Genomic DNA, 26,580 nt, shown 5'->3' with positions numbered 1-26,580 from the left:
GTTATTATTTTATAAAAATTATGTCAAAATAAGAAGCTGGTAATATTTTTTACCTATAATAATTTAAAAATAAGAGAATTTAGATGAAAGAATTTAATATATACTCAGATTAAAAATATCAAATTGAAATATAAAGATTAAATTTAAACTTTACGCATGGTATAGGGACTGGTAGCAGAATTTTTCCTAAACATAACCTGGAAAGTCTGGTATATAATAAGAGGGAAAGAAGCGAGGGGGCAAGAGAGATAAAAAGAAGAATGTCGAAAACGCTGGTGCAACCGATAGGGCAAAAGCGGCTGACGAATGTGGCCGTCGTGCGTTTGAAGAAACACGGCATGCGATTTGAAATCGCTTGCTACAAAAACAAAGTCCTCTCATGGCGTTCCCGGGTGTAAGTTTTTGTTTACAAATTTCACTTACTAATCGTTGTTATTGAATTTTGATTCAATTTTTTTTAAAAAGGGAAAGAATTTTATTGCAACAGCGAGAAAGATTTGGACGAGGTTCTACAGTCCCATACGGTGTACTCCAATGTTTCGAAAGGGGTTCTTGCTAAGACCAAAGATTTGGTTGCTGCTTTTGGGACTGATGATCAGACTAAAATTTGTTTGGAGGTAATTCTAAAATTTCAATTATTTTACTAAGATAAAATTATTTTTGGTTAATTCTCTGTTTGCTGATTGTGGGTTTTTGTTTGGGTGGTAGATTTTGGAGAAAGGGGAGCTACAAGTTGCTGGGAAGGAAAGGGAATCGCAATTTTCGAGTCAGTTTCGGGATATAGCGACGATTGTCATGCAAAAAACCATCAATCCTGAAACTCAGCGCCCTTACACCATTAGTATGATTGAGAGACTAATGCATGAAATTCATTTCGCTGTTGATCCCAATAGTAGTTCCAAGAAGCAGGTCGTTTTTTTGTTGTTGTTAAAGTATTTAGTTATGGATTAGCAAAAGAAACTGATGAATCTTCTTTGTTCAATGGAATTTTTCATGCCATGTTGAGTCATGCTTCTCCAATTGATTTAGCATCAGATATATTATTTCTGCTTTAATTCATATTTAGATGTGCGTAGTTATGCCTGACATAAAGTTGTTCATTGGAGTAGTATTCTTTTAGTTGAATTTCATGTATAATATGATGGCTTTTTGTGTTTTCTTCTTTGCCTGATGGTTTATATTTCTCAGGCTCTAGAGGTTATTCGTCAGCTTCAGAATAACTTCCCCATAAAACGGTCGCCCATGAGATTACGACTCATAGTTCCTGGACAGAACTTTTATTCTCTTTGTGAGAAGCTGAATGAATGGGGTGCTACCATTGTTTCAAAAGATGAATCCGGAACTCAGCTGTCAGTTGTAAGTGAGCTGCATCTTCTGTTCCCTCTAGGAGAAGCTTTTGACTCTTGGTTTAGTCATTTTATCAATTTTCTCTTAACAATGGTTATAAGTTCATTACATTTTTAGCATTATTTACTGATATATTTGAAGGTATTTGCCTGGATGCTCCATCTGGGTAGTTATTCAAGCGTCATTTTTTTCTCTAGTTATGTGAATGTCATGAATTTAATCCATCAAAATTGGAAGTTAGGATAATTTGTCAAGCAAGGATGCTTGAATAGTGTTGATGCATTTTTTTTGTTAATTTTGATTTTTGTTGATTTTAATAACTACATGATTGAAGCCAAGTAATATGAAGGCGTATTTAACCATGCATGAGCATAAACTTTGTCAAGCAGGTAGAAGCTTGTACCCGATTGGGAATTTTACTCTTATTTTAGTTCCATGCTTCTTGCACCCAAAGTTTCCGATTGACCTTCACTCGAGTGGTCATAGACACTAAAGTTATATGTGCATCAGTACACTTGAGAAGCATATCTGGAACTTTCTAATTAGCACATTATGTTTACCTGTCTGTCACTTCTGTGTTTATCATTACTTAATACTTTTGGGATTAAGTTAGCTTATCCAAGTGACTGAGCTGCTGTTGATAGCTATTTAACTGTGTGCTTTACCTTTTATCTTACGGTTTTCTTTTTCAAGTGCTTAAGCTCTTGTTTGCTGGTTTTTCAGATTTGTGAAATAGAACCAGGGCTTTTCCGAGAATGTGACTCCCTTGTGAGGAATTTACAGGGTAGATTGGAAATACTTTCAGTGTCTGTACATGCCGAGGGGGATACGCAAGTGGATAATTACGATGATGAGGATATATCATCACAGCTGCCCAAGGATTCGGCCGAGTCAGCATCATCACGTTTACCCCCAGAATCTTCTGATTCAGTTGTCCAACTAAGTGAGAAAATACAAAAGCATACCATCTCTTCAGGAAATGGGAATGCTGAAGGGGAGGCAAAGCAACATAAGTGCAGCACATGCAATGCATTTGTGGGGGATTCCAAACAGTACAGGGATCACTTTAAGAGTGAGTGGCACAAGCATAATTTAAAACGGAAAACCAGGCAACTTCCTCCTCTTACTGCAGAAGAGTGCTTAGCTGATGTGGAATTGAGTGACTCAAAATCGGATTTGCAGGATTATTCATTTTGATTTGGGGCTAAAAACTAATGTGAGTGCATATACCATTTCTTTTCTTTTACTATCTTTCGTTGTTTTGATCAGCTGGACATGAACTCAGTTGTAAATTTGGCTTTGTATTACTTGGGTATGGCCATTAGATGCGGGTATTCGGGTGTGAGTTTCAGATACGAATATGTCAAATTTTGTTTAAGATTTTTATTTAGAGGATTTTTGAAGGAGCACATCTCTATTAAGGTATGTCTGTGATTGGCTATGTAATGGACATGGATTAAGTATATTAATCTGAAGAATCTAGCTTATAAAACTGGTGGTGTACATGCATATTTTTAATTGCGTTTCAGCCAAGGTAATATCATATTAGTGAACAGATTTTTTTTCTCTTAGTATTAGTACTGATATGTCTTAGGATTAGGGTATATTTATAATAATATGGATTTATTGATATTTTTAATAAATATTTAGTCTGAAATAATTTTTGGACTTTGAATTTACCAATTAGGTCCACTTTGGTATCTGAATTTTTTTTAGATCACTTTGGGATTTGTTTTCGTTAAGCTTTGATGTTGTAGCCAGTGTTCTTGGAATATAACTAGATTGGTCAGTTGATCGGATCGAGTGGATTGAGAATTCGGATCGAGTGGATTGAGAATTGATTGGTACACTGTTCAAATAAAGGGGTTGTTTAAATCGATTGAATCAGAAATTGCTCGAAATCAATAAAAGAAAAAATTAGAACAAAAATTAATAGTTGAACAGGTTGAACTGATTTAATAAATTTTTTAAAAATTTTTATTAATTATTAATTATTGTTGGTTTAGCAGTTGAATCGATCAAATATATGTATATGAAAAATTAGTAGTTTGATTGGTTTAATAATTAGTTTGGTTAGGGATGTTCAAACGGTCGGTTTAGTTAATATTTGAACCAAATAACCATGACCGAATTACCTGAAATGGAAATTTCTTTAACCATTAATCGGAACAAAGGTTTTTTTTAAAATACATTAAACTGAACTGAAATATTTTGGTTAATTTGGTTAATTAACCGAATTAATTGAAATTTATATATTTTTGTCTTTTGATTAAAATAAGTATAAAATATTAAAAATACATTGTTAATATTCAATTTTTTAATAGTTCCAAAAATTTTAAATGGAGTGAAAATAACAAATAAGACATTTGGAACATTTGAAAAACCTGAAAGCTGACAATTGTTAACTTTCAAGATTTATGTAATGTTCCAAATAGATTATTTATTTCTGTTAATTGGTTACTTCGATTAATTACCGTATCGAATTAACCAATAACTGAAATTCTAAAAAAATAATTAACCGATCTCCGATCAAATTAAATTTGTTCATCGGTCGATTAATTCGGTTTTAACGAAATTATGAACACTTCTAGGTTTAGTTATTAGAACACTGTATGTGACACTTTAAAATTATTCCAGATCATCATCAAGTGTCATGCCATCAAGTTTTTATAGTTTTTAAGTTCAGGGATAAAAATGAATATAGTTGTCAAGTTCGAGTATAAAAAAGAAATGTAAATACCAAAATGGATTTAGTTATCTGCAAATGAAGTCTTCTTATAAATTAATATATTATAATTAAGTTTATTAAAATAATGTAATTAATCAAAATAGTCGTTGGATGAAATCAGAGGGGGTTGGACTATGATTTCAGCTGGGTAGCAATTGCTAGGTAGGTTTGTTTCATTCCAAAGTTGTCCCAAAATAAATGCTACAATTTGACTCCTAGCTAATTCCAATAGCATAAACTTGAGTAAGACAAACTTTGATTCATAAATTTACTTTTTTTGATGCACATAATTCATTTCCGAAAACAAATAATTATATTAACAAATACAAAACCTCCTAATATGTACAAGCAATCCACTTTACATCTTCAAAGTTGACATTCACAAGACAATCTATCCCCTCATTTCTTGCTTCTCACCTCTCTGGAAAATTTCGAACATAATGCCTCTACTTTACTTACATAACGTGTGGGATCCCAGGAGATTTCTACAATATTGATGGTGAATGAAACCGACTAATAAGATGTTTGATAAGATGAACGATGAGAGCTTCCGCAAGCTGATTTACATTGTTGAGTCGAGTTCGAGCAAGGTGACTCGGGTAAAGAAGAAGCAAGTGATATTTCGTCCCTGCAATCAATGACAAAATTAGCTATGAATTTACTCTCCTGCTTGTAAGACGCTTTTTGTGAGACAACTATAAGTAGGGACAAGGACAAGATCATGAGATGTTTAGCAGTTACCATGAACCCTTTGAAGGTCTTCTTCTATCATCAACCAAATTGAATTTTGTTGGTTCCACCATAGATTGGTCTTGGACAAAGGGATGCTGAAGCAGTTTCAGTGCTGTAGGGCGTGCAGTTGGTTCCCTTTGCAAGCAAAGTTTTATGAAATTCTGAGCATCCTTTGAAAGGTTATTAGGGATTTCTGGAAAACCCTTACTGTTTGCTATCTTAAATATGGCTGCAACCTGGTTTAAAAACAACATAAACAAAATTTAGGGGTCTTGGTTATAATTGCAATGGATGTCATCATGATCAATTACAATAAATATCGGTGATAACGGCGCTCGTACCCCTTCGTACTGGCTCCAGGGAGGTTTTGATGTTGCCATCTCAAGAACTGTACACCCTAGGCTCCAAATGTCAACAGCTAAGCTATATCCATGAGCATTCATGATAACCTGGAAAGATCAGTGGATGTTAAGATCAAACAACTTCTAAAACATGGGAGAAAAAATAGTATAAAATAGATATGGAAAAATAGGTACCTCTGGTGCCATCCAATAAGGGCTTCCTTTAAAAGAAAGCATTGAAGAACAAGATGTCATCTGGATTTTAAAACACAAATTCATCAGAAACATCTTCCCTTACTAAAAACACAATGTTAATGGATAAGTCCGTACATGTTTAGCCATTCCAAAATCAGCAAGCTTGATTTCACCATTAGGATCTACAAGTATGTTGGCTCCTTTGATATCCCTATGTACTGTATTCCTTGCATGTAAGTAAGCCAAGCCACTGAGTATTTGCCTTGTGTAACTTCGGATAACAGGTTCCTTGAAAGGTCCATATTCACCTAGTAATTTGTGGACTGAACCCCCTGAAGCGTATTCCAAGTAAACCGAAAGCTTGTCTGATCCCTGCATAAATTAAACTTGGATTGTTTCAACTTATTGACCAAACTTGTAAACAAATTGGATTAATAGACATGTAAAGGTTGCCAAGCCTAACCAGTTCACTCCCATAATATTGGACAATGTTTGGATGAGACAACTCACTAAGCAAGGATATCTCCTGTTTTGCATTAGAAGAAAGAGAGTCTAAATCAATAACCCCCAAACATTGCCGTGAAAGAAACAGATGTTTTATGACACTGAGATTTTGTAAAAACCAGACCAACCTGGTTCAGTTGTTTGAGACATTCTTTTGATGTTTGATCATCTGTAATGACCTTAACTTCCTTCACTGCACACATTGTTCCATTTTCACTGTTGGAAAAAGTAACATATAAAGCTTTTTCTTTTGGATTCATTCATATGAAAGGGCAATGAAATTATATCAAATATTTTACCTATTAAAACCAGCAAAAACATGTCCAAATGTCCCTCTTCCTAGAAGCTTCCCTTTCTTCCATTTAGATGGAGATTTCTTTGGAGGTTTATTAGGTGAAGTAGGAGGAGGAAGGGGAAGACGATGACATGGATGTTTCTCAGTTGGGGACTCTAAAGTGGCATCCCATGGTGACAGATATCGAGGTGATTGATGCATATACGAAGCTTTTGATCCTGAATTTGAGCCTTTTGACCATAAGTTGCTGTTATTTTCTTCATATACTCTGCAACCAAATCATAAACTATGTCGCTTATATATCAGAGTTTTTATATTAATATTTTCTAAAAGAATCATGTGAGCACCGTAGCTTTAATGATGTTAACAACAGGGGAACCACCAGATGACCTGTATAAAATATCCAGCTATTATATTTGCTTTTTCTTCATTAAGGCAAAAGAAAATACATTAATTAGTATTACAAGTTTGGTAGATGATAACCGACACATTTCTACACATAGCTTTTCTAATGTTATATGTGGCACTTAAATTATAAATTATATGTTAAATAATTTGTCATAAATGATAATTATATCTTCTATTTTACTTTTTGTTTTTCTTAATAATTTTTATGCTAAATATACTCAATTACTTACTGTAACATTGAAGCAATTCATTTTATCATTTTTTCTTTAATTTTTAATTAATTTATTTTATAATAATTCAATATCTTCATTATTTTTAAATGTTGTATATAATTTGATAAAGAAATATAAAACAAAGAGGGTGAAGTTTTCTGAAAATCAAACCAGTATTGAGTGGAAATTTATGGAATTTTCACTAAAATCTGTATCAGATAGTTATTATTTGATCTTCATGAGCAAAACAGAAGATGAAACAAGTTTTTTAAGGAACTTGAGAATATAAGCCACAAACCTGAAGGAACTGAAATCCCCATGAATATCATCATCATCATCAGAAGAAGATTCATTTGAGGTAAAACTTGAAACTGACACCCTTTCTGAACCAAAACTTGAACCCCTTTGATGGGACTCCATTGATGCCCTACATGAAGAAGCTGAAGGCTGTGGCAATGGATAAGCTTTCTTCTCCCTACTTTTACTTCCTAAATCTGAATCAGAATCCCACAACGCTGAACACCCATGAAAGGAGATTGGATGAACTTCAATATCATAACTGTTTCTCGGAGATTTTTTACTCACTGCAGCTGCTTCATGCAAGCCTTTTGGCTTCTCCATGCTATGTTTATCGTTGTTCCTTGTTGTATAAGTTTTCTTCATGCTCTTTTCTTCCATATAATAAAGCACTGTGTGAGAAAGAACTAAGTAAGTTTTAGGCTGAAGTTGTTCTTTGTGAACACACTGGTTTATATAGTGGTTAACACTTAACATTAATGTGATACCGCGTGCTTGCCCGTATATACACGGGTGTGTTTATCTACCGGGGCCTTCCACTGGCTACTTGGTGGTTTGAAATGATTTAATGTACGTCCAATCCTACGGTAAAATTTTATGACAATCCATTTTTTATATAAAATTAACTCCAGGTATCTTTTGATTTTCGAATTATCTGGATGGAGTCAGGTCTTCTCCATTTTTGGTTTGTTTTTGGATAGGAAATCAATATTACTTGGAAGAAACTTCGAAAATAAGCATATATCTAAGGACATGTACTTGACTCTTTGATTATCTGCAATTAGCTTGTAAACTGTCTTACGGCCTCCTTTAGATGTTCATTATAAGAGCAAAAGATTGGTCAGATTATTACATAATGATGACGAATTTATGATTCCAAAGCAAAACAGAAAAACATATTGTCACTTCTTAAATTCTCCATTTTAAAACAATATATCAGAGCAGATCAAATACATTCAATTATGAGCATCTTTTCAGTTGCGCAGCCTTGTCCTTATTAAATATACCATTAACCACTTTTTTCCTTAACAGTCATCCACTAACAAAGATCTTGCATCTTGTTGTATCAGACAACCTTTTCTTTTTATATAGGAAAGGATTGTAACTTGTTAATGGAGGGAAACTTGCTAATTGAAGAAAGTGTTAGAAAACCCAACAATTCCAACCCTAACTTATTAAATGTCACCTTTTGAAAAACAGACATAAGCTTTTTGGTTTTAATGCTTTGTCTTCTTCTGCACATTTGACTTATCTGCAACTTCTCCAATACAGAAAATTGCTTCCATGAGAAAAACACAGATTTGGAAAGTTCAAACAAGTGCAAGCCACGAAGACAACATTCAGTACTCATCAACTTGGTTTCAACTGCATGCATGCGCCCTGGTGGACATGGCAGTGGATATATTATTGATGAAATAAAATTCATCAAAACGCTATCCGCTACATTTTAGATATTATTTGGTTTTGTGTCCCATTATAATAAAACCAAAGTGTCCTTACTGCATTGATGAATTGTCTTTGTCAGCTAAACAATTTGCAAAACCAGCAACCCCCCCTCTTATGGTGGAAAACAGCTGCCTTTCCTTTTCTGTTAAATGTCCACAACCTATATGATGATGTATGTTAGTTTACTTATTTAGGGTGGACCCTTTAATTATGCATGAAAACATATGGAAACTTTTGACATTAGAATTCACAGTTTTGGCCGTTGTTTCAAAGACATTAAACTCCGCAGATGATTGGTTATTCTCGTATAATTTAATTTTTTAAGATACTAATTACAGTAACTAAATTAAATTATTGCTAATTATTATAAAGTTAGCAATGACTTTAACATATGTTGTGTAATTTAATTTTCTGTCTATTAATAGTAACAACACGATTTGCCGTGATAAATTATTAGTAAAATGTATATCTGTTGCTAAACCTTAAAATAGTAGCAAGAACCTTGAAATGTTATTACAACAAAGCGAATTGTTAATGAAGTTTGTAACGACTAAAAAGTTGTTAAACATTAACATATTAGTAACAACCTTACGTAATTTAATTTTATACTTATTTATTGCAACGACACAAATTGTCATTATGAATTATTAATACAATTTATAACAACAAAATAAGTTATTGTTAAATGTTAAATGTTACAATGTTAATTATAATCATAAAATGTTGTCATATACTGATTACAACGATTTGTCGTTATAAATTATTTAAAAAATTTGTAACAACAAAACAAGTTATAAGTTATTTACCCGTATTCAAACGTGAGTATAAGGAAATAAGTAAAAAAAAAAAAAAACCTGGAGAAAAGGGAACATGTGCGTGTTCGATAAATCCCGTCTCCCATCCGAGTCTGAGAAACATGGAGAGAAAAGCCCTTTGTGGACAATGTAGCTGCTTGCTTTGCCTTTCATGGAGCAAATGATTATGAAAATCTCAAATTCAATGTCCTTCTGTCTTGTCTACTCATAGTTAAGCAACTTGTTTCAGTTTCCCTGGCAACCCTTCCTAAAATTTCTTTATCAATAAAAAGAATAGGACGATCACTCATTATTTAGTGCCTGAATTCATCGAACATAGTACAAGGAGCTGCTTCTCTAACAGTGTTTGATACCCTTTCAAATTGAATGTCGGATATACATTCATACATTAAGTCGTCGATATTATCACCAACCTCTTGCCTGGACGAGATCGAAGAGATAGTGCTAGAAACAGCTAACTAGTTTGTTGCATGCTGGGTTCAAATTCATTCAATTAAAGTTGTCAAAACTGTCAATTTTTAAGTCGGGAAGAGTTGACTTGTGTCGTATTTTTTTATGAGATTCAGGCATTGCTGGGTTGAGATGATTTTATACATATTGAAGAGTTGTTTTCATATACAATATAGGGTTGTCTATTAACTTTTAAATGCACTTTGAATCACTTTATTTCACATTTGATAGATCAAATTAGGGTTGTTTAGTAAAGATAACACAAATAAATTTGTCTGTATTACCCAAATTCGAGAATGACTACACTTTGGATTAACTTTTAAGTCATATTAAGTTAAATTTTAATACTTAATTTTAATTATGTATAAGCCCAATTATGTATTAAGTCCTATAAATATTTTTGTTGTCTTCAAGATTCAAACTATGTTCTCTCTTAAAAATATAATGTGTCTAACCATTACACTCAATAATTTATCGAATGTAAATAAAATTTTCTGAATTAAAACTCAAATTTCACTCGAAATTATTGGAGATGTTGGTTGGATCCTACTTATATCTAATCAACATAACTTGGAATTACACACATTCCAAGAAAAAGGTCAAAACGAAGGTCCTACCGGGAGTCGAACCCAGGTCGCTGGATTCAAAGTCCAGAGTGCTAACCACTACACCATAGAACCTTACCTCCATTGATCTCGATTTTATACTATTTAATTTTTGGTAAAATAAAAGATCAATCGTCCCACCCTGACAAGTTACTCATTTTGGTAACATAAGCTGGAATTCGATAAGATCTTGGGGTTGCAAGGGGAAGCTAGTTCTTGCTGGCAAATCTGTTGGATCGCGAATACATCTTGTTACGCGGCCAAAATATAAATTTTGGCAATTACAAGTCACGACTTTACGTGTGAGGAATGAATCGAATTGAAAATGATTAATTATAAAGTTGTTTAAATCACACAAGACAATGAAGAAGATATTGTTGATGAAATAAAACAGTTTCAAGATGCATTGTGGGTTTCTCCTAAAGAAGCTTTATAAAGAATTTTTGAGTAAGAAATAAATGAAATATCTCCTGTAGTCATTAGTTTACACTTACACCTTCCAAACAAATAAATTCTGCGCTATTCCAAAAATCAAAATCTAGAGCATGTTTGGAGATAGGATCATATATTAAGAACAATGCTCATAGAGTACTTTGCAACATATGCAAAACATAACAAAGCAAGACAATATTTGTATAAAGAGTTTCCAAAGCATTATGTATGGAATAAGAAAACGGTAAACTATTAAAATAGTCACTTTTGTCTGTCTCAGATTACATTTTAGTCACTTATGTTTGAAATGTTACGTTTTAGTCACTTACGTTATCGTTTTATTATGGAATGGTGACTCTGCCATTAATATCTGTTACCTCCTAAACGACAGTCTGATGTGGCAGCTAAAATGAGTTTAAGATGCCAACATGGATGTCCACCTGAGATAAGAAAAGTTAATTTTTTTTATGAAAATACAATACAAAATTTGCCCTAAAACCCAAATCATTCACTCAGATATCCCAAAATTTTGTATTCTATTTTTATAAAAAAAAAAGTTTAACTTTTCTCATCCTAACTGAACATCCATGTTGGCATTTAAAATACATTTTCGCCACCACGTCGGACTGTCATTTGAGAGGTAACAGATCTTAAAAATAGAGTGACTATTTCATAACAAAACGATAACATAAATGACTAAAACACAATATTTCAAACATAGGTAGCTAAATCGTAACTTAAGGCAAACAAAAGTTACTATTTTCACAATTTACCCGTAAGAAAACACAAGAATAGAGAATAACGAAGTAGAGAGTTCATTGATCATATACATAGTGCTAATCCAAAAGGTGAAAAATTGTACCTTAGATTATTGTTGAATTATGGTACGGGTCCAACTTTATTTCAAGATCTTTTAACCGTAAATGGTACTTCATATTTAACATTTAAAGAAGTTGTAGAAAACAGAGGAAATTTGAAATCAAACGAGAGCACATCATATTGTTGAAATGAAGCAAGTACATATCAGATGTCACAAACACTTGGAACATGATTTGCAGTGATATTGAAACATTGCGAACAAGGAAATGTAAGAAGACTATGGGATGCATGCAAATGGCGAGGCTGCAAGTATATCAAACACTTTAAAAAGTATCAACTATTTCTTAGAAGATAAATAATGACAATAATACCCTTATTTATTTTAATAGTATTTTATTAAATAAATTTTTATTGTTAAAAATAAAATTTAAAGTTTTGAGAAAAAATTCGGAAAATATAATCTTAAATAAATTTTATTTTTCTAACTCTTATAGCAGTTATGGGCAAAATTATCAAAACTTATGATTTGCCTTCTTTAAAAATAGATATTATTGATAAAATAAATAAATAATAAATAAATGCTACTGAAGATGAATTACAGACTTACAAAGAAATATTTTATGAAACATTAGTGGAAATTCCTCTTGAAGATTATGAAATGCAAACAAAGTTAAATGTTGAACTTGGGGGAACAGGGAAAAACAAATTTATATCGAGCCTTACTTACTAATTTTAGATCAAGAGGAATGATTGCAATAGCAACATCTGGTGTAGCTGCTGCAATAATGTCAGGTGATCGGACGACATATTCAAGATTTGTTTTACCGTTAAATCCCAAAGATACAGCTTTATGTGTTTTTTCAAAACAAGATGGTGTTTGTAGAATTGTTAAAAAAACACATGTTATATTATATGGGATGAAGCTCCTATGGCTAAAAGAGTTGCAAATACATCTGTTGGCGCATCAAAATCAGGAAGATTACAGAGGATGGTACTGATGGAAGAAGATATAAGATATTATTGCTACTTTTTATTATGAGACAACTCAAATATCACCATGTATTGTTTACTGAAGCAATATTGAAGCTCAAACATACTTTCTTGAAGAACAAGACTTACATACCCAAATCCTAAAGTCCAAGGACTAAATCTTACATACCCAAATGTCAACAAAATTATCATTATAGAGGTTTTCCAGTTGACTGCATCAGTGACTGTTGGAACTGCTAACAGCAGTTACTGGTTCCTGGGGTTGTTCCCACATTTTTGCCCACCACTTTCATTGTTGTTTGTGTGATAGTGGCGCATGAATCGGTGTTTTTCTTTATGGAAACCACCCAACATAAAAACAATTTCATCCACTAAGGTTTTCGAGTGTTTAGAAAATTTTGATAATTTTTTATGTGTTCTAAATTTCGTGTTTTTGTATACCTAAATACGATAACTTCATTGTTTGTTTGATGCACTCGACAAGTGGTATGATTTTAACATTTTGGTTTAGATAATAGCCGAAGATATTTTTATTTGATTTTTCTATTTCTTAAATTTTGTTTAAACCAATCATTTAATAACATTATGCAACATCTATTTTTTTCATTTTAGATATCTATCAAAATAACAAGAAGTTACAATAACTTTATTCGATAGAGCAAAAACGATGGTTGGTTGTCCAATATCAAAATATATAGTTTTTCATTATTATTAGGGTAAATAATTATTTGTAAATTTAAGTCCATCTTAAATATGAAAATTGAAAATTTTAACGGGTTAACAAATAAACTTAAATTTTAACGGTAAATAAATATTTTAACGAGGTTAACAAATAAATTTAAATTTTAAAATTCAGAAATATAGAGATTAAATTTTGAAAATAAAAATAAAATATTAAATTTCAAATATATAAAAAATACAAAAATTTTAAGCATATTATAACCTTCAAAATTTTTACTCTATTATTTAATAAAAAAATCAACCCAACCTAAAAATAGAAGAACCTAATAAAAGTAAGGTCATAAGAGCCTTCCCACATGACAGATGTATAGCCTTTCTACATGACACATTTACTATATCCTCCTCCTTTTGGAGGTGATTAAAAGATAATGGTAAATTTTCAGTTTTGGTCCTTCTATTAGTTTCACTATGATTATATTTGATATTTAATATTTATATTTTAATTTAACATGATTTGATCTTCTATTTTTACAATGACATTAATTAGTCCAAATAATTATTATCCTCAATTAATTCGATTAAAACATTGACATAATTTTTTCCTAAAACACCTTTTTAACGCACACAAATTTATCTCTACATAATAAATTAAAATGTATACTTTTAAGAAAGAAAATTTCGCCTCAACATTTAACATTTATATTTAATCCAGCTAAAATTTTTTTGTTAATTATTTTATTCTTAAAATATGCATTTAAAGGTATTGAATATGCCTACTTACAAATCAATTCATTATTTGTTTTCGAAATGCTTAAGAAAGAAAATTAAAAGCAAAAATGATTTGTTAATATTTTGTTTTTCATTTCTAAATAATATATTTTCTTGAGAAAATATTTTTAATAATGTATTATTTAAATTTTGCATTTAAATGGGTTGATTTGCAAGTTGATACTTAATTCACTTGAATTTTAAAATTTTATATTATATTTTCAAAGAGTTGATCCATACATTTATTCACGAGTCAAGTTAAGACTGCTTTTTTTAAAGGGACAAGAATGCTCTAAGGCTTCCTTATTCATACATGTCCAAATAAACACTTTTTTTTTAAGATTATATAATAATGGTAAAATTTTAATTTTATCCTTATACTATTATCAAATTTAAAATTTAATTTCTATACTTCATTTTTTTACAGAATTTGGTACCTCAACTTTTATAACGCGGTTAATTAATGTACCTATGTTATTTTAATTAAAATATTAAATAAATTTTTAAGAATTGTTAATACTATTAAATTTAGGTCACTTGATTATTAAGTGAGATTTTAGTTTTTAAAATTTTATTTTCAGTAAAATTTTTAAAGGTGTTAGTAGGTATATCTAAAAAAAGCATTAAAAGCATAAGGATTTGATTAATAATTTGTGTAGGGAAGTATACAAGACACAAAAAGAAATGGCAAAATCTATGATTCTCCTCTGCTCAAAATAAAAATACACACTAAAATTATCAAATGTTATCCAAATGAAATTTGTAATACTCTTTCCAGCACCTCATATTTTTAGTTTACGGAAAGCTAAAGGACAGAATAAGATCCAAGAACGAAGAAGAATAAAAACAAAAAATCCAGTCTTGAAAGGCCATTATTTTATTGCCACTTATCATCCCTTCCAACCAGACTATCAAGGATGGCTCTAAAAAATTGTTTCCAGTTGACCTCAGTTTGCAACACCAGAGCTAGTGTGCTTCAAAGCTACCATCATCATCATGTTTCTTCTGTTGACAAGATCCATTTCCAGACATTTAAAGGGTTGAAATTGAATAAACCCAATTTATCCTTCACTGCTGATAGATGCCCAAAATCCAGGCTTATATGTAAAGCCAGTGAGGCTGTTGCTCAAGGTATGCATCTGTTTCTTTTTTACTTAATCTTTTTGAGTCTTATTATTACCCTTAATGCTATATGCATTTTCCTTAAGTTTATGTTGAGAAAGCTCCGGAGTTTCAATGGTGGATTGTTGATAATGTCCCAGAAAAGAAAACCCTGTTTAAAATTTGAAGAAACTAGTGATTGTTAGAAACAGATTCATAATCTGCAATCTGCAGTTGAAGTGGTGACAGAAGCAGACTGGGAAGAGCTTGTGGTTGGCAGTAAGACACCAGTTTTAGTGGATTTTTGGGCACCATGGTGCGGACCCTGTCGGGTGATTGAACCAGTTATAGCTGAATTAGCCAAAGAATATGCTGGGAAGATTGTTTGTTACAAGCTCAACACTGATGACAGCCCAAATATTGCCACAAAATTCGGTATCAGGAGCATCCCAACCGTGCTGTTCTTCAAAAATGGAGAGAAGAAAGAGAGTATCATTGGTGCAGTGCCCAAATCTACCTTGGCTGCCACTATTGACAAATATGTTGATGGCTGAACATGAAACGATATCAAAGTTTCATGTTCATGCCATACTATGCCAGTTCTTTATGTACCATTCATTCACAATGACATATCTATGAATTTTCCTCTTTTAAATATTTTGTAAATATTATTTAATTAGTGTTCTGCAACAAAAATAATCCTTTCACTTTGTCATCCCCAATGCTCTTTTAAATTCAAAGCTGCAGGATTTGATTTAAGTGATCATTAATTAGGGAACAGAAAACAATAGGAAATTGGAGCAACTTCAAAGTTGCTTTTAACATTTCATTGATAAAAACACTATGCTATATGTTGTTTTTCACTTTTTTCCTGAAATTAGTACACAGTGGGAGGGGAAGACCTTGATCTATCATTATAGTGTTTGTACCACGAATCTGGCAGGGCCACAGGCAAGTCAGCCGATTCCCATGCTGCACACAACAGCACAGCTGTAATCAAAGAACCATCAGCTTTTTGCACTTTCTTTCATGGGGAAGGTTTCCAATCAAATTGATAATTATTAAAACCATTAACTGCTCCAAGTCCATTCAGTAGCTGGTTCCCCATATCCTGTTGTTGCTGATTCATTAGCTGATCCCGAGCCATCTGTGCCATTCCCATCCTTCCATTCATGACAGGGTTATTTCCCATTGTGGCTCTGATTCCATTCACCATAGCAGACTGCCCTAGTCCACCACTCATTGAACCAAACCCCACACCACCAATAACTGAATTATTGCTGATGGTTCCATTACCGACCAAAGTGTTGCCACCGCTGAGAACCATGTTGTTACTCGGTGGCAGCATTCCATTTACGCTCTTCACATCATTGCCTAGAGTGCCAGCACCAACCATGCCGCCAGTGTTATTAAGTTGGCTAGACAACATTTCATGAATGATTTTCTGAACAGAGCTTTGGGATTCATTGGGATCCGCCTCACTGGAAAGAGCTGGCTGCTGCATAGGCATGTTCATTGCTGGAGAATTTGCAGAACTCATGTGACTTGAAGCTGCTAAGGCACCATGCGGAGCTTGAGGAGGATTATTAGATGAGGAAGGTGTTGGCGATTGAAATGGAGAAGGATTTGCTTGTGTTTGGGGTATTGTGCTAGAGGAACCAGGGGACGGGATCTGCACAGAGTTTCCACCATAGGAACTGCTTGCATTATTCATAGAATTCTGCTGTCTGGAGTTCATGGAATTCTGGTGTAGAGGCCCAGCAATGGTGCCACCAGATGTTGATGCAGATGCTACATTAAGCGAGTTATTTACATTAGCCACACCATTGTTAGCAGCAAGCTGCATCCCAGAAGCCTGGGCAGAACTTTGATCACCATTAGAGCTCTGGGTCATCATTTGCTGTTGTGGTGTCTGCTGCTGTTGCTGATGCTGTTCCTCAGGCTGTTGAGATTGTGCATGAAAACCAGATGAAGTGCTCGTTCTTCGAGGGAACTTGGCCAAACTCTCTGAGGAAAAACTAAATAAATGAGATAAATAACAAATGAATCTGAAGCTACACTTGTAAAGTTCTTATTTCTCACACTATTTCCAAAATGCAACTGGTAAAATAGAACACGCTATTTTCAATGATAGAGTTAAATGAATACATTTGGCTGTTAATAACCAGTTAAAAAACACAACCCTTCACCATCAAAACTCAAAAATCAGAACATTTTCATACAGTCACAAGCTACAAAAAGGGCTACCAGATCCAAGACTGTCAACCAGCTTATAGAACTCCCATTGAGACTAGTTACTACAGGAAGCCTTGACTGGTACTTTCAAGCATTACAAAGTATCTTTTAAAAAAAAGAAATGACAAAATCAAAATAGATTTAGCGATGGAAATCTTGTCAAAACTTACCCATGGGTCCAGTCCTTGTTTCTCTACTGTAATCAATCAAGTCTTTCATACTATTAACCACTTCAGATATCTGTTAAAACCCCAATAAAATAAGGAAACATGAGTAGTTTGAATACAAGTCAATGCAAAAATTTTCGAAAAGAAGGTACAACTGTAGAACTCATCTTCACATTTTAGCTTTTCCCGTTGTCATAACATGATAATAAAACATGTTAACTATATTTCAATAATATTTTTTATTTGCTCTTAGACTTCAAAAGAAGCAACTGCTAGAGCATTCCGATGATGCAAGTACATACAACATTGGATCCAAACAAACTTGAGAAGATCATAGAACAGAGTAATTTGCAGTGGAAACTTGCAAGCTAGTAAGTGTTAAAAGGATACAAATTTGCCCTAGAAACAAAAGATAATTTTGGAAAATAGGTAGAGCAGATGCAGGAAATTACCTGAAGACACCTCACATATCTCTTTGTATAACCCAAATCATTTACCAATGGCACTTCCAAGGCTTTAGCCAATTGCCGAGCCGATGCTACAAACCTAAAGTTCATTCATAGCAAATTAGAATTCCATGAATGCAATATTATTATTTAATAAATCGAAAATAAGTAAATGGTATACTGCAAGTTAATTTGATGTGCCCAACCCAACCCGAGTGAGCGTGTGTGTGTGTGTGACCAAGATCCTAATCAAAATCTATCATAATGAAGCATCTATCATAACCGTAAAGAGGAAAAAGTAAAAATCTCAAGAATATGAAACAGACCATGATTTTAAGTAAATGAATTATTGGTCCATTCATTCAATTAGAAAAAAGTACAATATTAAAAAAAAGACATACAAGTTACAGTTATTCTGCAAATCAGGAGCAGATAAATTTGTTGATGCGTTTTGTGTTGCAGCTTGATACTTTTGAGCTGCAGCCCCAAGTTGACTAACCTGTACAACCCAACTTACAACCATCAAATACAACTAAAAACCAGAGAAGCAGCAGTCATACTCTTAGAATCCAAAGAATAAATATAACAAATTGCTCATGATTTAGGGTGAGAATTCATCATCATCATTGATATGACATTTTCTAGATTGCAAGAATGCGCAAAAGGAAGATTTCAAGCAACCAATCATAAAATAAAAAGACATCCCAACTTCTTGATATGATAATCTCATAAAAGCAACATAAAAAGAAATATTACAAGTCAACACAGGTTTCATACGGTTCAAACATACTATGCACACAGATCAAAAGCATATATCGGACATTCTCAAGCAATAGAGAATCACAACCTGAGGTATCAATAATCTTCTAGGGATGAGTTCCTCGTGACGCCGAGCACAAAATTCCCAAGAACAAATCTAAAAAGAATGAAAGAGCCGAAATTTAGTTAATGAGATCCCAAAACTTTGAGAGTCAATAGAAAGCCACTACTTCAATTTGTAACCTTCAGATCTGGTGAGAAAACTATCCTAAGCTGACCATCACGAACAACACGAAGCTGCTCAAAAACACTTTCTTGTATTGCTTTTGCATAGTCCAGGACAATTTGTCCTGATGAATTCTGATACTCACGGGGCATATCAACATAAAGAAGTTCTTCCAAAGTACCACTTTCATATTTAATTTTGAAAAGCCTAGGGAGAACCTCAACAGTCGCCTCTGAAAGCACAACTGGGAGAGATTAGATATACGGTAGAAATGGATAAATAAAAGCCACAACAAACTTAATGTATACCACTTTATGCAGTAATAGGATATTGACATACCAATAAGAAGCACTAATACATGTTAATCAAATAATATAAGATGGAAAACTAGTTCATTGACTGTATCCCAAAAAAAGAAAGAGGAACAGGAACAAAAAGAGACTTAAAAGAAAAGGGCATACCAAAACCACGTCCTGGCTTCCTATTGCATATTTCACAGTGCCATACATCCTGTAACATTTATACAGCAGTTCAATTATCCTTTTGCCATTAATATATACCCAAAACCCAAGGAGAAATTCAATGTATAAGTATTTATCATCAGGTGAGCAAACAAACAAAGATGTAAAGTTCTAAAGATAACTGTCTCCATTCAATTACATAAGATGCCAATTGAATATGGTTCAGAGTGAGAAGTATAGGCAAGTTTTTATCAGCAGACCTGAGGGAAAACACCAGTTGTTTGGCGGCCATTTCCATACATAGAAACGCACCACTTCTTTTTGGCATTTGGAGCGAAGTACTCAGCAACAAACTTTCTCCAGAATTCAATATTGTTGTCCTACATGAAAAAACAGAAATGTTACATCCAGAAAGCCACTGCACACATGTGGAAATAGATCTTCAGACCATGGAGATCTTACTTCAGGTCTATGCTGCTGCTGATACATGTAATGTGTCAGTCGCCGAGCACACATCCCAGGCTCATATGCTGATTTCACAGGTGATCTCAAAGGCAAATTCTGCTGTTGAAACTGCTGCGGTAATTGAGGCCTTTGTTGAGGCATTGCTTTCAAGAGTTGGTGGTGGTGGTGTTGCTGTTGTAGCTGCAAGAGTCTTTGTTGATGCAAAAGACTGATTTGGGCGGCAGCAGTTTGTGGGGGCTGCCGTGACATTTGGAGCAACTGCTGCTGCTGTTGCTGCTGCTGTTGTTGCTGCTGATGCAAAAATGACTGATCTGAATGTTGAGGTTCCATTTTTACCTGTGCCAAAGTTCTTGAAGGCGGGATTTGTTGTGGTTCCAATTTCACAGGAGCAAGATTTCTCAGCGATTGCAACTGCTGTGGCTGGCTGTGCTGATCATTAGTCAGTTGTGGCTCCAATTTGACAGCCCCAACACCAGCCATCCCTCCTCTAATAGATTGAAACTGTTGCTGCTGCTGCTGCTGCTGCTGTCCTTGTTGGGTGTTGTGAGGGGCAGAGACCTGTTGCATCCCTTGTTGACCATGTTGGAACTGCTGTGACTCCGGTTGTTGGGGCTGTTGTTGATCTGGTAAAATATGGTTACCAGAAAGGTTAGAATACTGCTGACTTTGAACTTGACCAGACGACCCAATGTTTGCCATGTTCGATGGCACAAATGACGATGGGGCATTAAACCCCATCCCAGTACCCACATTCGAAAGTGGATCAGATTCAGCCCCTGAATCGATTCCTCCACGCTGGCCACTCCCAGGACCAGAAAGCTGAGGGTTCGGACCCCCATTCCCAAATGACTGATTAAGAAGGGAAGAAACATTAGGCACGTTCCCGAGCATATTCATATTATTAAACTGAGTACGAGGAGACACTAATGAAGGAAACCCAGATTGAGAAGGAAGACCACCGCCTTGTGATCCTAGCATCCCTGAATTTGTTCGCAAAAGAGATGACGGAACAGACTGCGCACCACCTATTGGAGTAGAAGGCCCTAATGGCACCATGTTTCAAGACTAACTACCTAAAACTCACTCACAAAAATGTAACAACTATCTAAAACAACATGAATTCAACTAAATAAACAACAGTTAATAACAAAACACAAAAAAATCAACCGCAGAGTTCAAGAAATCAGCCCAACTTGGCTGCTTTTAACTTTCCAGTCCTCATTGTGGACAAATAACAAGGGATCAGTTCTGTGCCTGAGCATATAGCTTTCTGCTCCACCATACAAGCGGCCATTACCAAAGAAAACCGAAGCCCATGAAGAAGCTCTGATTCTGAGCATTCTAACATTTACAGTCAAGCAACACTAGAATGGCTTTCCCTCGAATTCCTAATAAAAGAAAAGAAGACATAAGAATTTTCAGATCCACTGAAACATAAATCATCCGAAAAATAATTTTACTAACATTCAGCACAAAAAGTAATTAAGACTGTCAACAAAAAGAAATGTAAAACTGAAATCCGATAACCGTAAAATCAAACTCCAATCGAATCTTAAAGAAAAACCCAAATCTCAAAACCGTAGAAATTTCATTAAAACTCAAACAAAATTTTACTTAAAATTAGAGAAAGACAGTAAAATCAACTGACCAAGCTGAAATTTTTAACCTCCAAACCCCCAAGAAATTGCAACTTTATTAGAAGAAAAACGAACGTTTAACCAAATACATTAAAAAAGCAACTAACCTCGATCCAGCCACTGACAGCAGAAATCAATGATCCAGACTTAAACCCCAAAAAAAAACTAGCAAAAGGGTCAAAGCTAAAGAGACTTTGAGAAGACTTACCAGCGTTGAAAAATTCTCACAGTTACTGTCAAAAGATAAACAAAGAAGAAGGGGAAAGAAAATAAAAAAAGTAAAGAAAGTTTCCCAAATCTCCAAAGCTTTGATTTCAATCAAAACATACCCAAAACAAAAAATACCAAAATGTCTTTTGAACTCTCTTTCTCTTCAATTCTTCTACTCCTTTTTTTTCTTCTTTTTTGCTTCAATAAACTGAAGCAATTAATATGTTTACACTTCACCAAAAAAAAAAAAACCTTCTTTTTGCTCTCCTCTTAAATCAATTCTTCTGCTTTTTCTTTTTTCTTGTCTCAGTACGTGCCCTGTTCTTCTTCGCTGTATCTAGAGAGAGAAAGAGAGTGTTTGTATTGTCCTTTGCGGACGTCAAAATTTCATTCCATTAGATTGAATTTTCTTTTATTTTCCCCCCTTCACTCCCTTCTTTTGTTTCCATGGAATGATGATGATGATGATGATGATGATGGATGGCATCACATCCATCCATCCATCCATCATGAATTATGGATGATGGGATGTATTAAAGTGACGCACTTGTTTCGTTGCATGTGTATGCTTACACTTATGCCACATGATTGTTTCAATTTTCTTTTCAAATTTGATTATTTTAAAATTAAATTACCATAAGCTTAGTATGGGGTTAAAAGTAAAATTTTGTTGCCATAAGAATTAATATAATTTATTTAAATTTAATTTAATCAAAAGAGACTATGATAAATTAATTGAAATTTATTTTTTAATGAATTATTCAAAATTAGAAATTGAATAATTCGATTATATTTAGAGTATCGCTTCCATCTTGGTATTCATCAGTAGCTGCCTATGTTTGTAGCAGTTCATATTTATTTTTTAAAATAAAATTATGTTATTAATTTAATTTATAATTTATATATTATATGTTTTACTAAAATTTAAAATAAATTATAAACATCTATATTATATTTAAGTTTTTGGCTAAGTTTATATCACAAGTCAACCGTATATTAATTCAATTGAAAAACAATTAAAAACTCAATTTCTTTAGAAAGTAACAAATCTAAAAAGAATTCATTCTTGACAACCTATCTTAATTTTACTTTTAAATCAAAATCATATTTAACTATTTTTTTAGGAGAAATGATTGTATGAATCTGTGATTTCATGTCATCTCTATCCCTTTCCAATAGGAAAATGACGAATTCTATTTTTCCTCTTAATTTTAACATTTTTAGTTGAATTTAAATTTTTTCAGGAAGAAAAATCTAATTTGTCATTCTCCTATTAGAAAGGGATAGTGATGACGTGGAATCACAATTTCATATAATCTCTTCTCTTTTTTTTTAGTTACAAAAGGAAGTTGAATTATAACGCTCAACTGATAATAATAGACTGATTACTCAGTATTTATACCTCAACATTACATATTGCACCATCAAAGGTGATTATGAGAAAAAATAAAACCACGTTTAGCGACACCTTACTATCTTGTTTTAGCATTAATAGTCATATTCGTTATTCGTGATACATACCGAATCTCCACTTGCCAGTCCTCATTATCCTGTTACGAATCTCCAATGTCAATCTAGCGTAATATTTTAATATAGATAAATTAAAAAATGGTCGGAAATCCCAAAATAACGTCAAAACAAAAACAATACACATACTACTCTAATAAAAAGGAACAATTTAGACAAAATATGTTGTTCGTTTGGTGGTCTCAATCGAGGCCGTTGAGGAGTCCTAGGCCCACCCTCCCTGCTATACATCCCTATATTTTTAAGGTATTTATTATAAATGTAATAAGATTGATATCCCAATATATTAACCAAAGTGTAATCCAATTAAATTTTAAATATATTCCAACTTAAATTAAAATAAAATTAATATATAATTAAATTTAAATAATGAGAATTTACAAATATTATACAAAATGAAACTCAAAATACTGGTATTCAGCCATTACTTTTTAAAACCTTATTTATTCACTATAAAGTGCTTTTTGGAGTAGTATATACTGTATTGTCATAAGCCATAATGTCATTTGATGCTTTGTGTTTGCCATTCCTTTTTTTTTTAAAAGGGTTATCAAGCATCATTTATAATATACAAAAAGATATTATAATTAATTGTTTTTAATGTATATTTTTATTTTTAGCACAAAAATAGATTTAATAAATTTATTATGAATTTTTAAAACTTAAATACATTATATATATTAAACTAGCTTACATCAAATTTTCGTATTGTGTTTAAAATATTTGAACCTAGTTAAGATCTATAATTTTAGTTATTAACCTATCATTTTCTCCCTATTTTAGCCTGTTCTTAGAAATATTATGTATAATGCATTTAATTTTACTCTTGTATGTCTTTTTTTTTTTTTTTGAATTTGTTTTTTTCTGAAAAGTAAAAGTTAATTACTGAAACTGACTTTTGTGGTATTATTATATACTTTATTTTTATTTATTCATGTAGACATTAAATTTTAATTAATTAAAAGATGGGTTTTTATAATAAAAAAATTTGAGAGAAGAAAATGAAATTATTTGGAATCGAATTTCCCATTGAATTAAGAAATTGTTGACAACTAAGATGGTTATATGGTTCATAATGAAAACACTAATTTTAGTTTTTTTTGTAAATCATGATTCTGTATTTAAAAACAGGGTCGACAATCTTAAATGCATCAAATCAATACAAAGAGAAGAAAATTAAATTCAAGTAAAATATGAAAAGAAAACTTTATGCCAATAGTATTTTCCATTTATTTTAAAAATAATGCTTGAATATTTAATTATTTTAAACATAATATAAGTAAATTTATTAAAAGTAGATTATGACACAATTTTGTGGTATGGGTGTAAAAAATTATGTAGATTTTACGTTTATAATTCTTTTGAAAAGTAAAAATGTTTTGATTGAAATGGTAAAATTGAGGTGTTAAGAAATATGGTGTCATATTTTTAAATCTATTGATCTAAAAAATCCTTCATATTCGGTTTTTTTTATAGATTTTATATAAAATATGAAAAAATAAAAATATTGTTATAGTAATATTTATTAATTTTTGAAAATGATTTTTATATAATTTCTTAATTAAGTTGGTCAACAATAAATTTGTGACACCAACTTAATTAATAATTATATAATAAATATAAATAAATCATAATGAAAAAGGACAAACATAATTTGAATAAAATAAATTATCAAATTTTATGTAATATATCAAATAATTATAATTATAGTACTTTAAAAATAAAAACAATATATATTATCATTTATACTTGTATGATGTATTTGACTTAATTGATGTCACAAGTTAACTCAAAGACCAACTCGGTCATAAAATTACTTAAAATTATAATTTTATAAAGTATTGAGTATTAATATAACGATTATTTCGACTCTTTTATTATTTTATATGAAATGCTTAAAATAAAACAACTAAAAATGATGTGTTTAAAGATTGAATTCAAGCGTAAAGAAAACTTATTTATGAATGTAAGAATTAATTGTTAAGTAATTGGCTAAATAAGGCAAATATGACGTTTTTTTTTTAATTGGCCTTTTAGGTCATTTTTTTTAATTAGGGAAATAGGCCATTTTTGGAGAGAGTGTGTGGAAGCACGTCGTTTTCACACACACTCTCTCTCTCTCCTCGTCTTTTTTTTATTTTGATAAGGTTAGGGTTACGAGTTTTAGGGTTTAAAATTTTAGGGGTAAAACCACGAAAGTTTATATATTAAATTGAGGGGTCGAGGATGTGATAACGCATCTCAGAACACATACATTTCATATGGCATGTTGGGATAGGACCATTACCTCATAAATTTATCCTATGGAAGTCAGGTTTCGGGGTGGTAGTGCTTGATAAGATCATTGGTCGAATCTAAGTGGAGGTCTCAATCGGCGGTCGTTATACAGTCACGAGTTCAAGATTTTTGGATACATGATACCTTATATATTATACATAAGATTGAGGGCATAACCATAGGGAAAACGGAGGGCTTTCCGGTGTAATCAACATAATTTTCAAATGTAATTTTAAAAGGTTTTGATTTGATAATTTATGTTATATAAGTGATTTATTAAGTTCAAATGGTTTTAGAAAATAAGGTATCGGGATCCTATTTTTATAAGGCGTAGAGGAAAGGAGAGATTACAAAGGAAAAATCTTCGTGGTAAATATTTTTATAAATATTTACGAGTGTCATATGAAAGGTGGTATTAAAGTTTCGTTAAGAAATTTTAACGTTTTCGATAGTTAATTAATTAAAATGATCAAATTTAAAAAGTGCATTTCATAGGACTCTATTCCCATAAATCGGACTCGTAAATATTTTTAATAAATATGTATAAGGCTAGTTGTATAGTTAATTAGTTTTCGATTAAGTAAATTTGCTTGAATTAAAAGTAATTAGGTATAAGGACTAAATTGCATATAGGGTGAAAGTTAAATTATAGATTAAAGAAAAATTAAAGGGACTAAAGAAGCAATTATGACATTATTCTTTAATGAGGCGGCATAAGTTAAGATATTTATAAATTTAATATATTATAATAAAATATGTTTTACTTAATTATTAAGTATATATATTATATTATATTATAATAAAACAAAATAAATAAAGAATAAATAAAAAGAAAGAAAGCTAGAAACGAAACAAAAAGAAAAAGAAAGAAAGAAAGAAAAGAAAAAAGGGAACGAAGGAAGGAGAAAGCCACGGCCTTAGGGGCTTCAATTGTTCAAACTTCAATTGGTTAGTTAATTTAGTTTCTTTTTCTTTTAATTTTTATGTTTTTCAAATCCCAGTAT

At 32.2% G+C, this 26,580-nt stretch overlaps 4 protein-coding genes and 1 non-coding gene across 10 annotated transcripts; 2 read left to right on the top strand and 3 right to left on the bottom strand.

Moving 5' to 3' along the window:
- Window positions 1-241: 241 nt before the first annotated feature.
- On the top strand, window positions 242-2,839 carry LOC105797100 (uncharacterized). Its single transcript, XM_012627030.2, has 5 exons — window positions 242-394; window positions 488-617; window positions 709-909; window positions 1,189-1,356; window positions 2,071-2,839. The coding sequence occupies exons 1-5, from the start codon at window positions 261-263 to the stop codon at window positions 2,542-2,544; spliced, it is 1,107 nt and encodes a 368-aa protein (XP_012482484.1). The 5' UTR covers window positions 242-260; the 3' UTR covers window positions 2,545-2,839.
- Window positions 2,840-4,314: 1,475 nt separating this feature from the next.
- Window positions 4,315-7,494, bottom strand: LOC105797098 (mitogen-activated protein kinase kinase kinase 3). Of its 2 annotated transcripts, XM_012627027.2 has the most exons (9): window positions 7,061-7,494; window positions 6,147-6,410; window positions 5,976-6,063; window positions 5,807-5,869; window positions 5,479-5,715; window positions 5,344-5,403; window positions 5,149-5,256; window positions 4,817-5,043; window positions 4,315-4,703 (listed from the first exon to the last, which is right to left on the bottom strand). In XM_012627027.2, exons 1-9 carry the CDS (start codon window positions 7,438-7,440, stop codon window positions 4,589-4,591), a joined length of 1,542 nt encoding a protein of 513 aa, XP_012482481.1. In that variant the 5' UTR covers window positions 7,441-7,494; the 3' UTR covers window positions 4,315-4,588. The 2 variants fall into 2 exon arrangements, with proteins under 2 accessions (XP_012482481.1, XP_012482483.1); XM_012627029.2 differs by lacking the exon at window positions 5,807-5,869.
- Window positions 7,495-10,378: 2,884 nt separating this feature from the next.
- On the bottom strand, window positions 10,379-10,450 carry TRNAQ-UUG (transfer RNA glutamine (anticodon UUG)). Its single transcript has one exon. It is a non-coding gene; the product is annotated as a tRNA-Gln (tRNA).
- Window positions 10,451-14,877: 4,427 nt separating this feature from the next.
- Window positions 14,878-15,823, top strand: LOC105797097 (thioredoxin M-type, chloroplastic). Its single transcript, XM_012627026.2, has 2 exons — window positions 14,878-15,196; window positions 15,401-15,823. The coding sequence occupies exons 1-2, from the start codon at window positions 14,983-14,985 to the stop codon at window positions 15,718-15,720; spliced, it is 534 nt and encodes a 177-aa protein (XP_012482480.1). The 5' UTR covers window positions 14,878-14,982; the 3' UTR covers window positions 15,721-15,823.
- A 131-nt stretch (window positions 15,824-15,954) lies between these two features.
- LOC105797096 (transcriptional corepressor SEUSS) lies at window positions 15,955-22,161 on the bottom strand. 5 transcript variants are annotated; one of them, XM_052628099.1, is made up of 10 exons: window positions 21,670-22,161; window positions 19,923-21,313; window positions 19,721-19,840; window positions 19,461-19,509; window positions 19,017-19,231; window positions 18,862-18,930; window positions 18,416-18,513; window positions 18,021-18,114; window positions 17,572-17,641; window positions 15,955-17,173 (listed from the first exon to the last, which is right to left on the bottom strand). In XM_052628099.1, the coding sequence occupies exons 2-10, from the start codon at window positions 20,979-20,981 to the stop codon at window positions 16,194-16,196; spliced, it is 2,754 nt and encodes a 917-aa protein (XP_052484059.1). In that variant the 5' UTR covers window positions 20,982-21,313; window positions 21,670-22,161; the 3' UTR covers window positions 15,955-16,193. The 5 variants fall into 5 exon arrangements, with proteins under 5 accessions (XP_052484059.1, XP_012482476.1, XP_012482477.1 ...); XM_012627022.2 differs by having other exon boundaries at window positions 21,771-22,161; XM_012627023.2 differs by having other exon boundaries at window positions 21,892-22,161.
- Between the last annotated feature and the right edge of the window lie 4,419 nt (window positions 22,162-26,580).

The sequence above is a fragment of the Gossypium raimondii genome, chromosome 3 (assembly GCF_025698545.1).
Source record: "Gossypium raimondii isolate GPD5lz chromosome 3, ASM2569854v1, whole genome shotgun sequence".
Lineage (NCBI taxonomy): Eukaryota > Viridiplantae > Streptophyta > Magnoliopsida > Malvales > Malvaceae > Gossypium > Gossypium raimondii.
Note: the sequence above shows the minus strand (reverse complement) of the source record. Positions and strands in the feature narration are given on the sequence as shown.

Excerpts from the sequence above, each read along its gene's own strand:
- LOC105797100 (XM_012627030.2), top strand. The coding sequence starts at position 261 with ATGTCGAAAACGCTGGTGCAACCGATAGGGCAAAAGCGGCTGACGAAT. Across the intron at positions 395-487 it reads CTCTCATGGCGTTCCCGGGT|CGAGAAAGATTTGGACGAGG; the intron begins GTAAGTTTTTGT and ends TTATTGCAACAG. Across the intron at positions 910-1,188 it reads ATAGTAGTTCCAAGAAGCAG|GCTCTAGAGGTTATTCGTCA; the intron begins GTCGTTTTTTTG and ends TATATTTCTCAG.
- LOC105797098 (XM_012627027.2), bottom strand. The coding sequence starts at position 7,440 with ATGGAAGAAAAGAGCATGAAGAAAACTTATACAACAAGGAACAACGAT. Across the intron at positions 6,411-7,060 it reads GGGGATTTCAGTTCCTTCAG|AGTATATGAAGAAAATAACA; the intron begins GTTTGTGGCTTA and ends ATTTGGTTGCAG. Across the intron at positions 4,704-4,816 it reads AGACCTTCAAAGGGTTCATG|GGACGAAATATCACTTGCTT; the intron begins GTAACTGCTAAA and ends CATTGATTGCAG.
- LOC105797097 (XM_012627026.2), top strand. The coding sequence starts at position 14,983 with ATGGCTCTAAAAAATTGTTTCCAGTTGACCTCAGTTTGCAACACCAGA. Across the intron at positions 15,197-15,400 it reads CAGTGAGGCTGTTGCTCAAG|TTGAAGTGGTGACAGAAGCA; the intron begins GTATGCATCTGT and ends TGCAATCTGCAG.
- LOC105797096 (XM_012627025.2), bottom strand. The coding sequence starts at position 20,981 with ATGGTGCCATTAGGGCCTTCTACTCCAATAGGTGGTGCGCAGTCTGTT. Across the intron at positions 19,841-19,922 it reads AGCAGCAGCATAGACCTGAA|GACAACAATATTGAATTCTG; the intron begins GTAAGATCTCCA and ends TTTTTCATGTAG. Across the intron at positions 19,510-19,720 it reads CAACTGGTGTTTTCCCTCAG|GATGTATGGCACTGTGAAAT; the intron begins GTCTGCTGATAA and ends TAAATGTTACAG.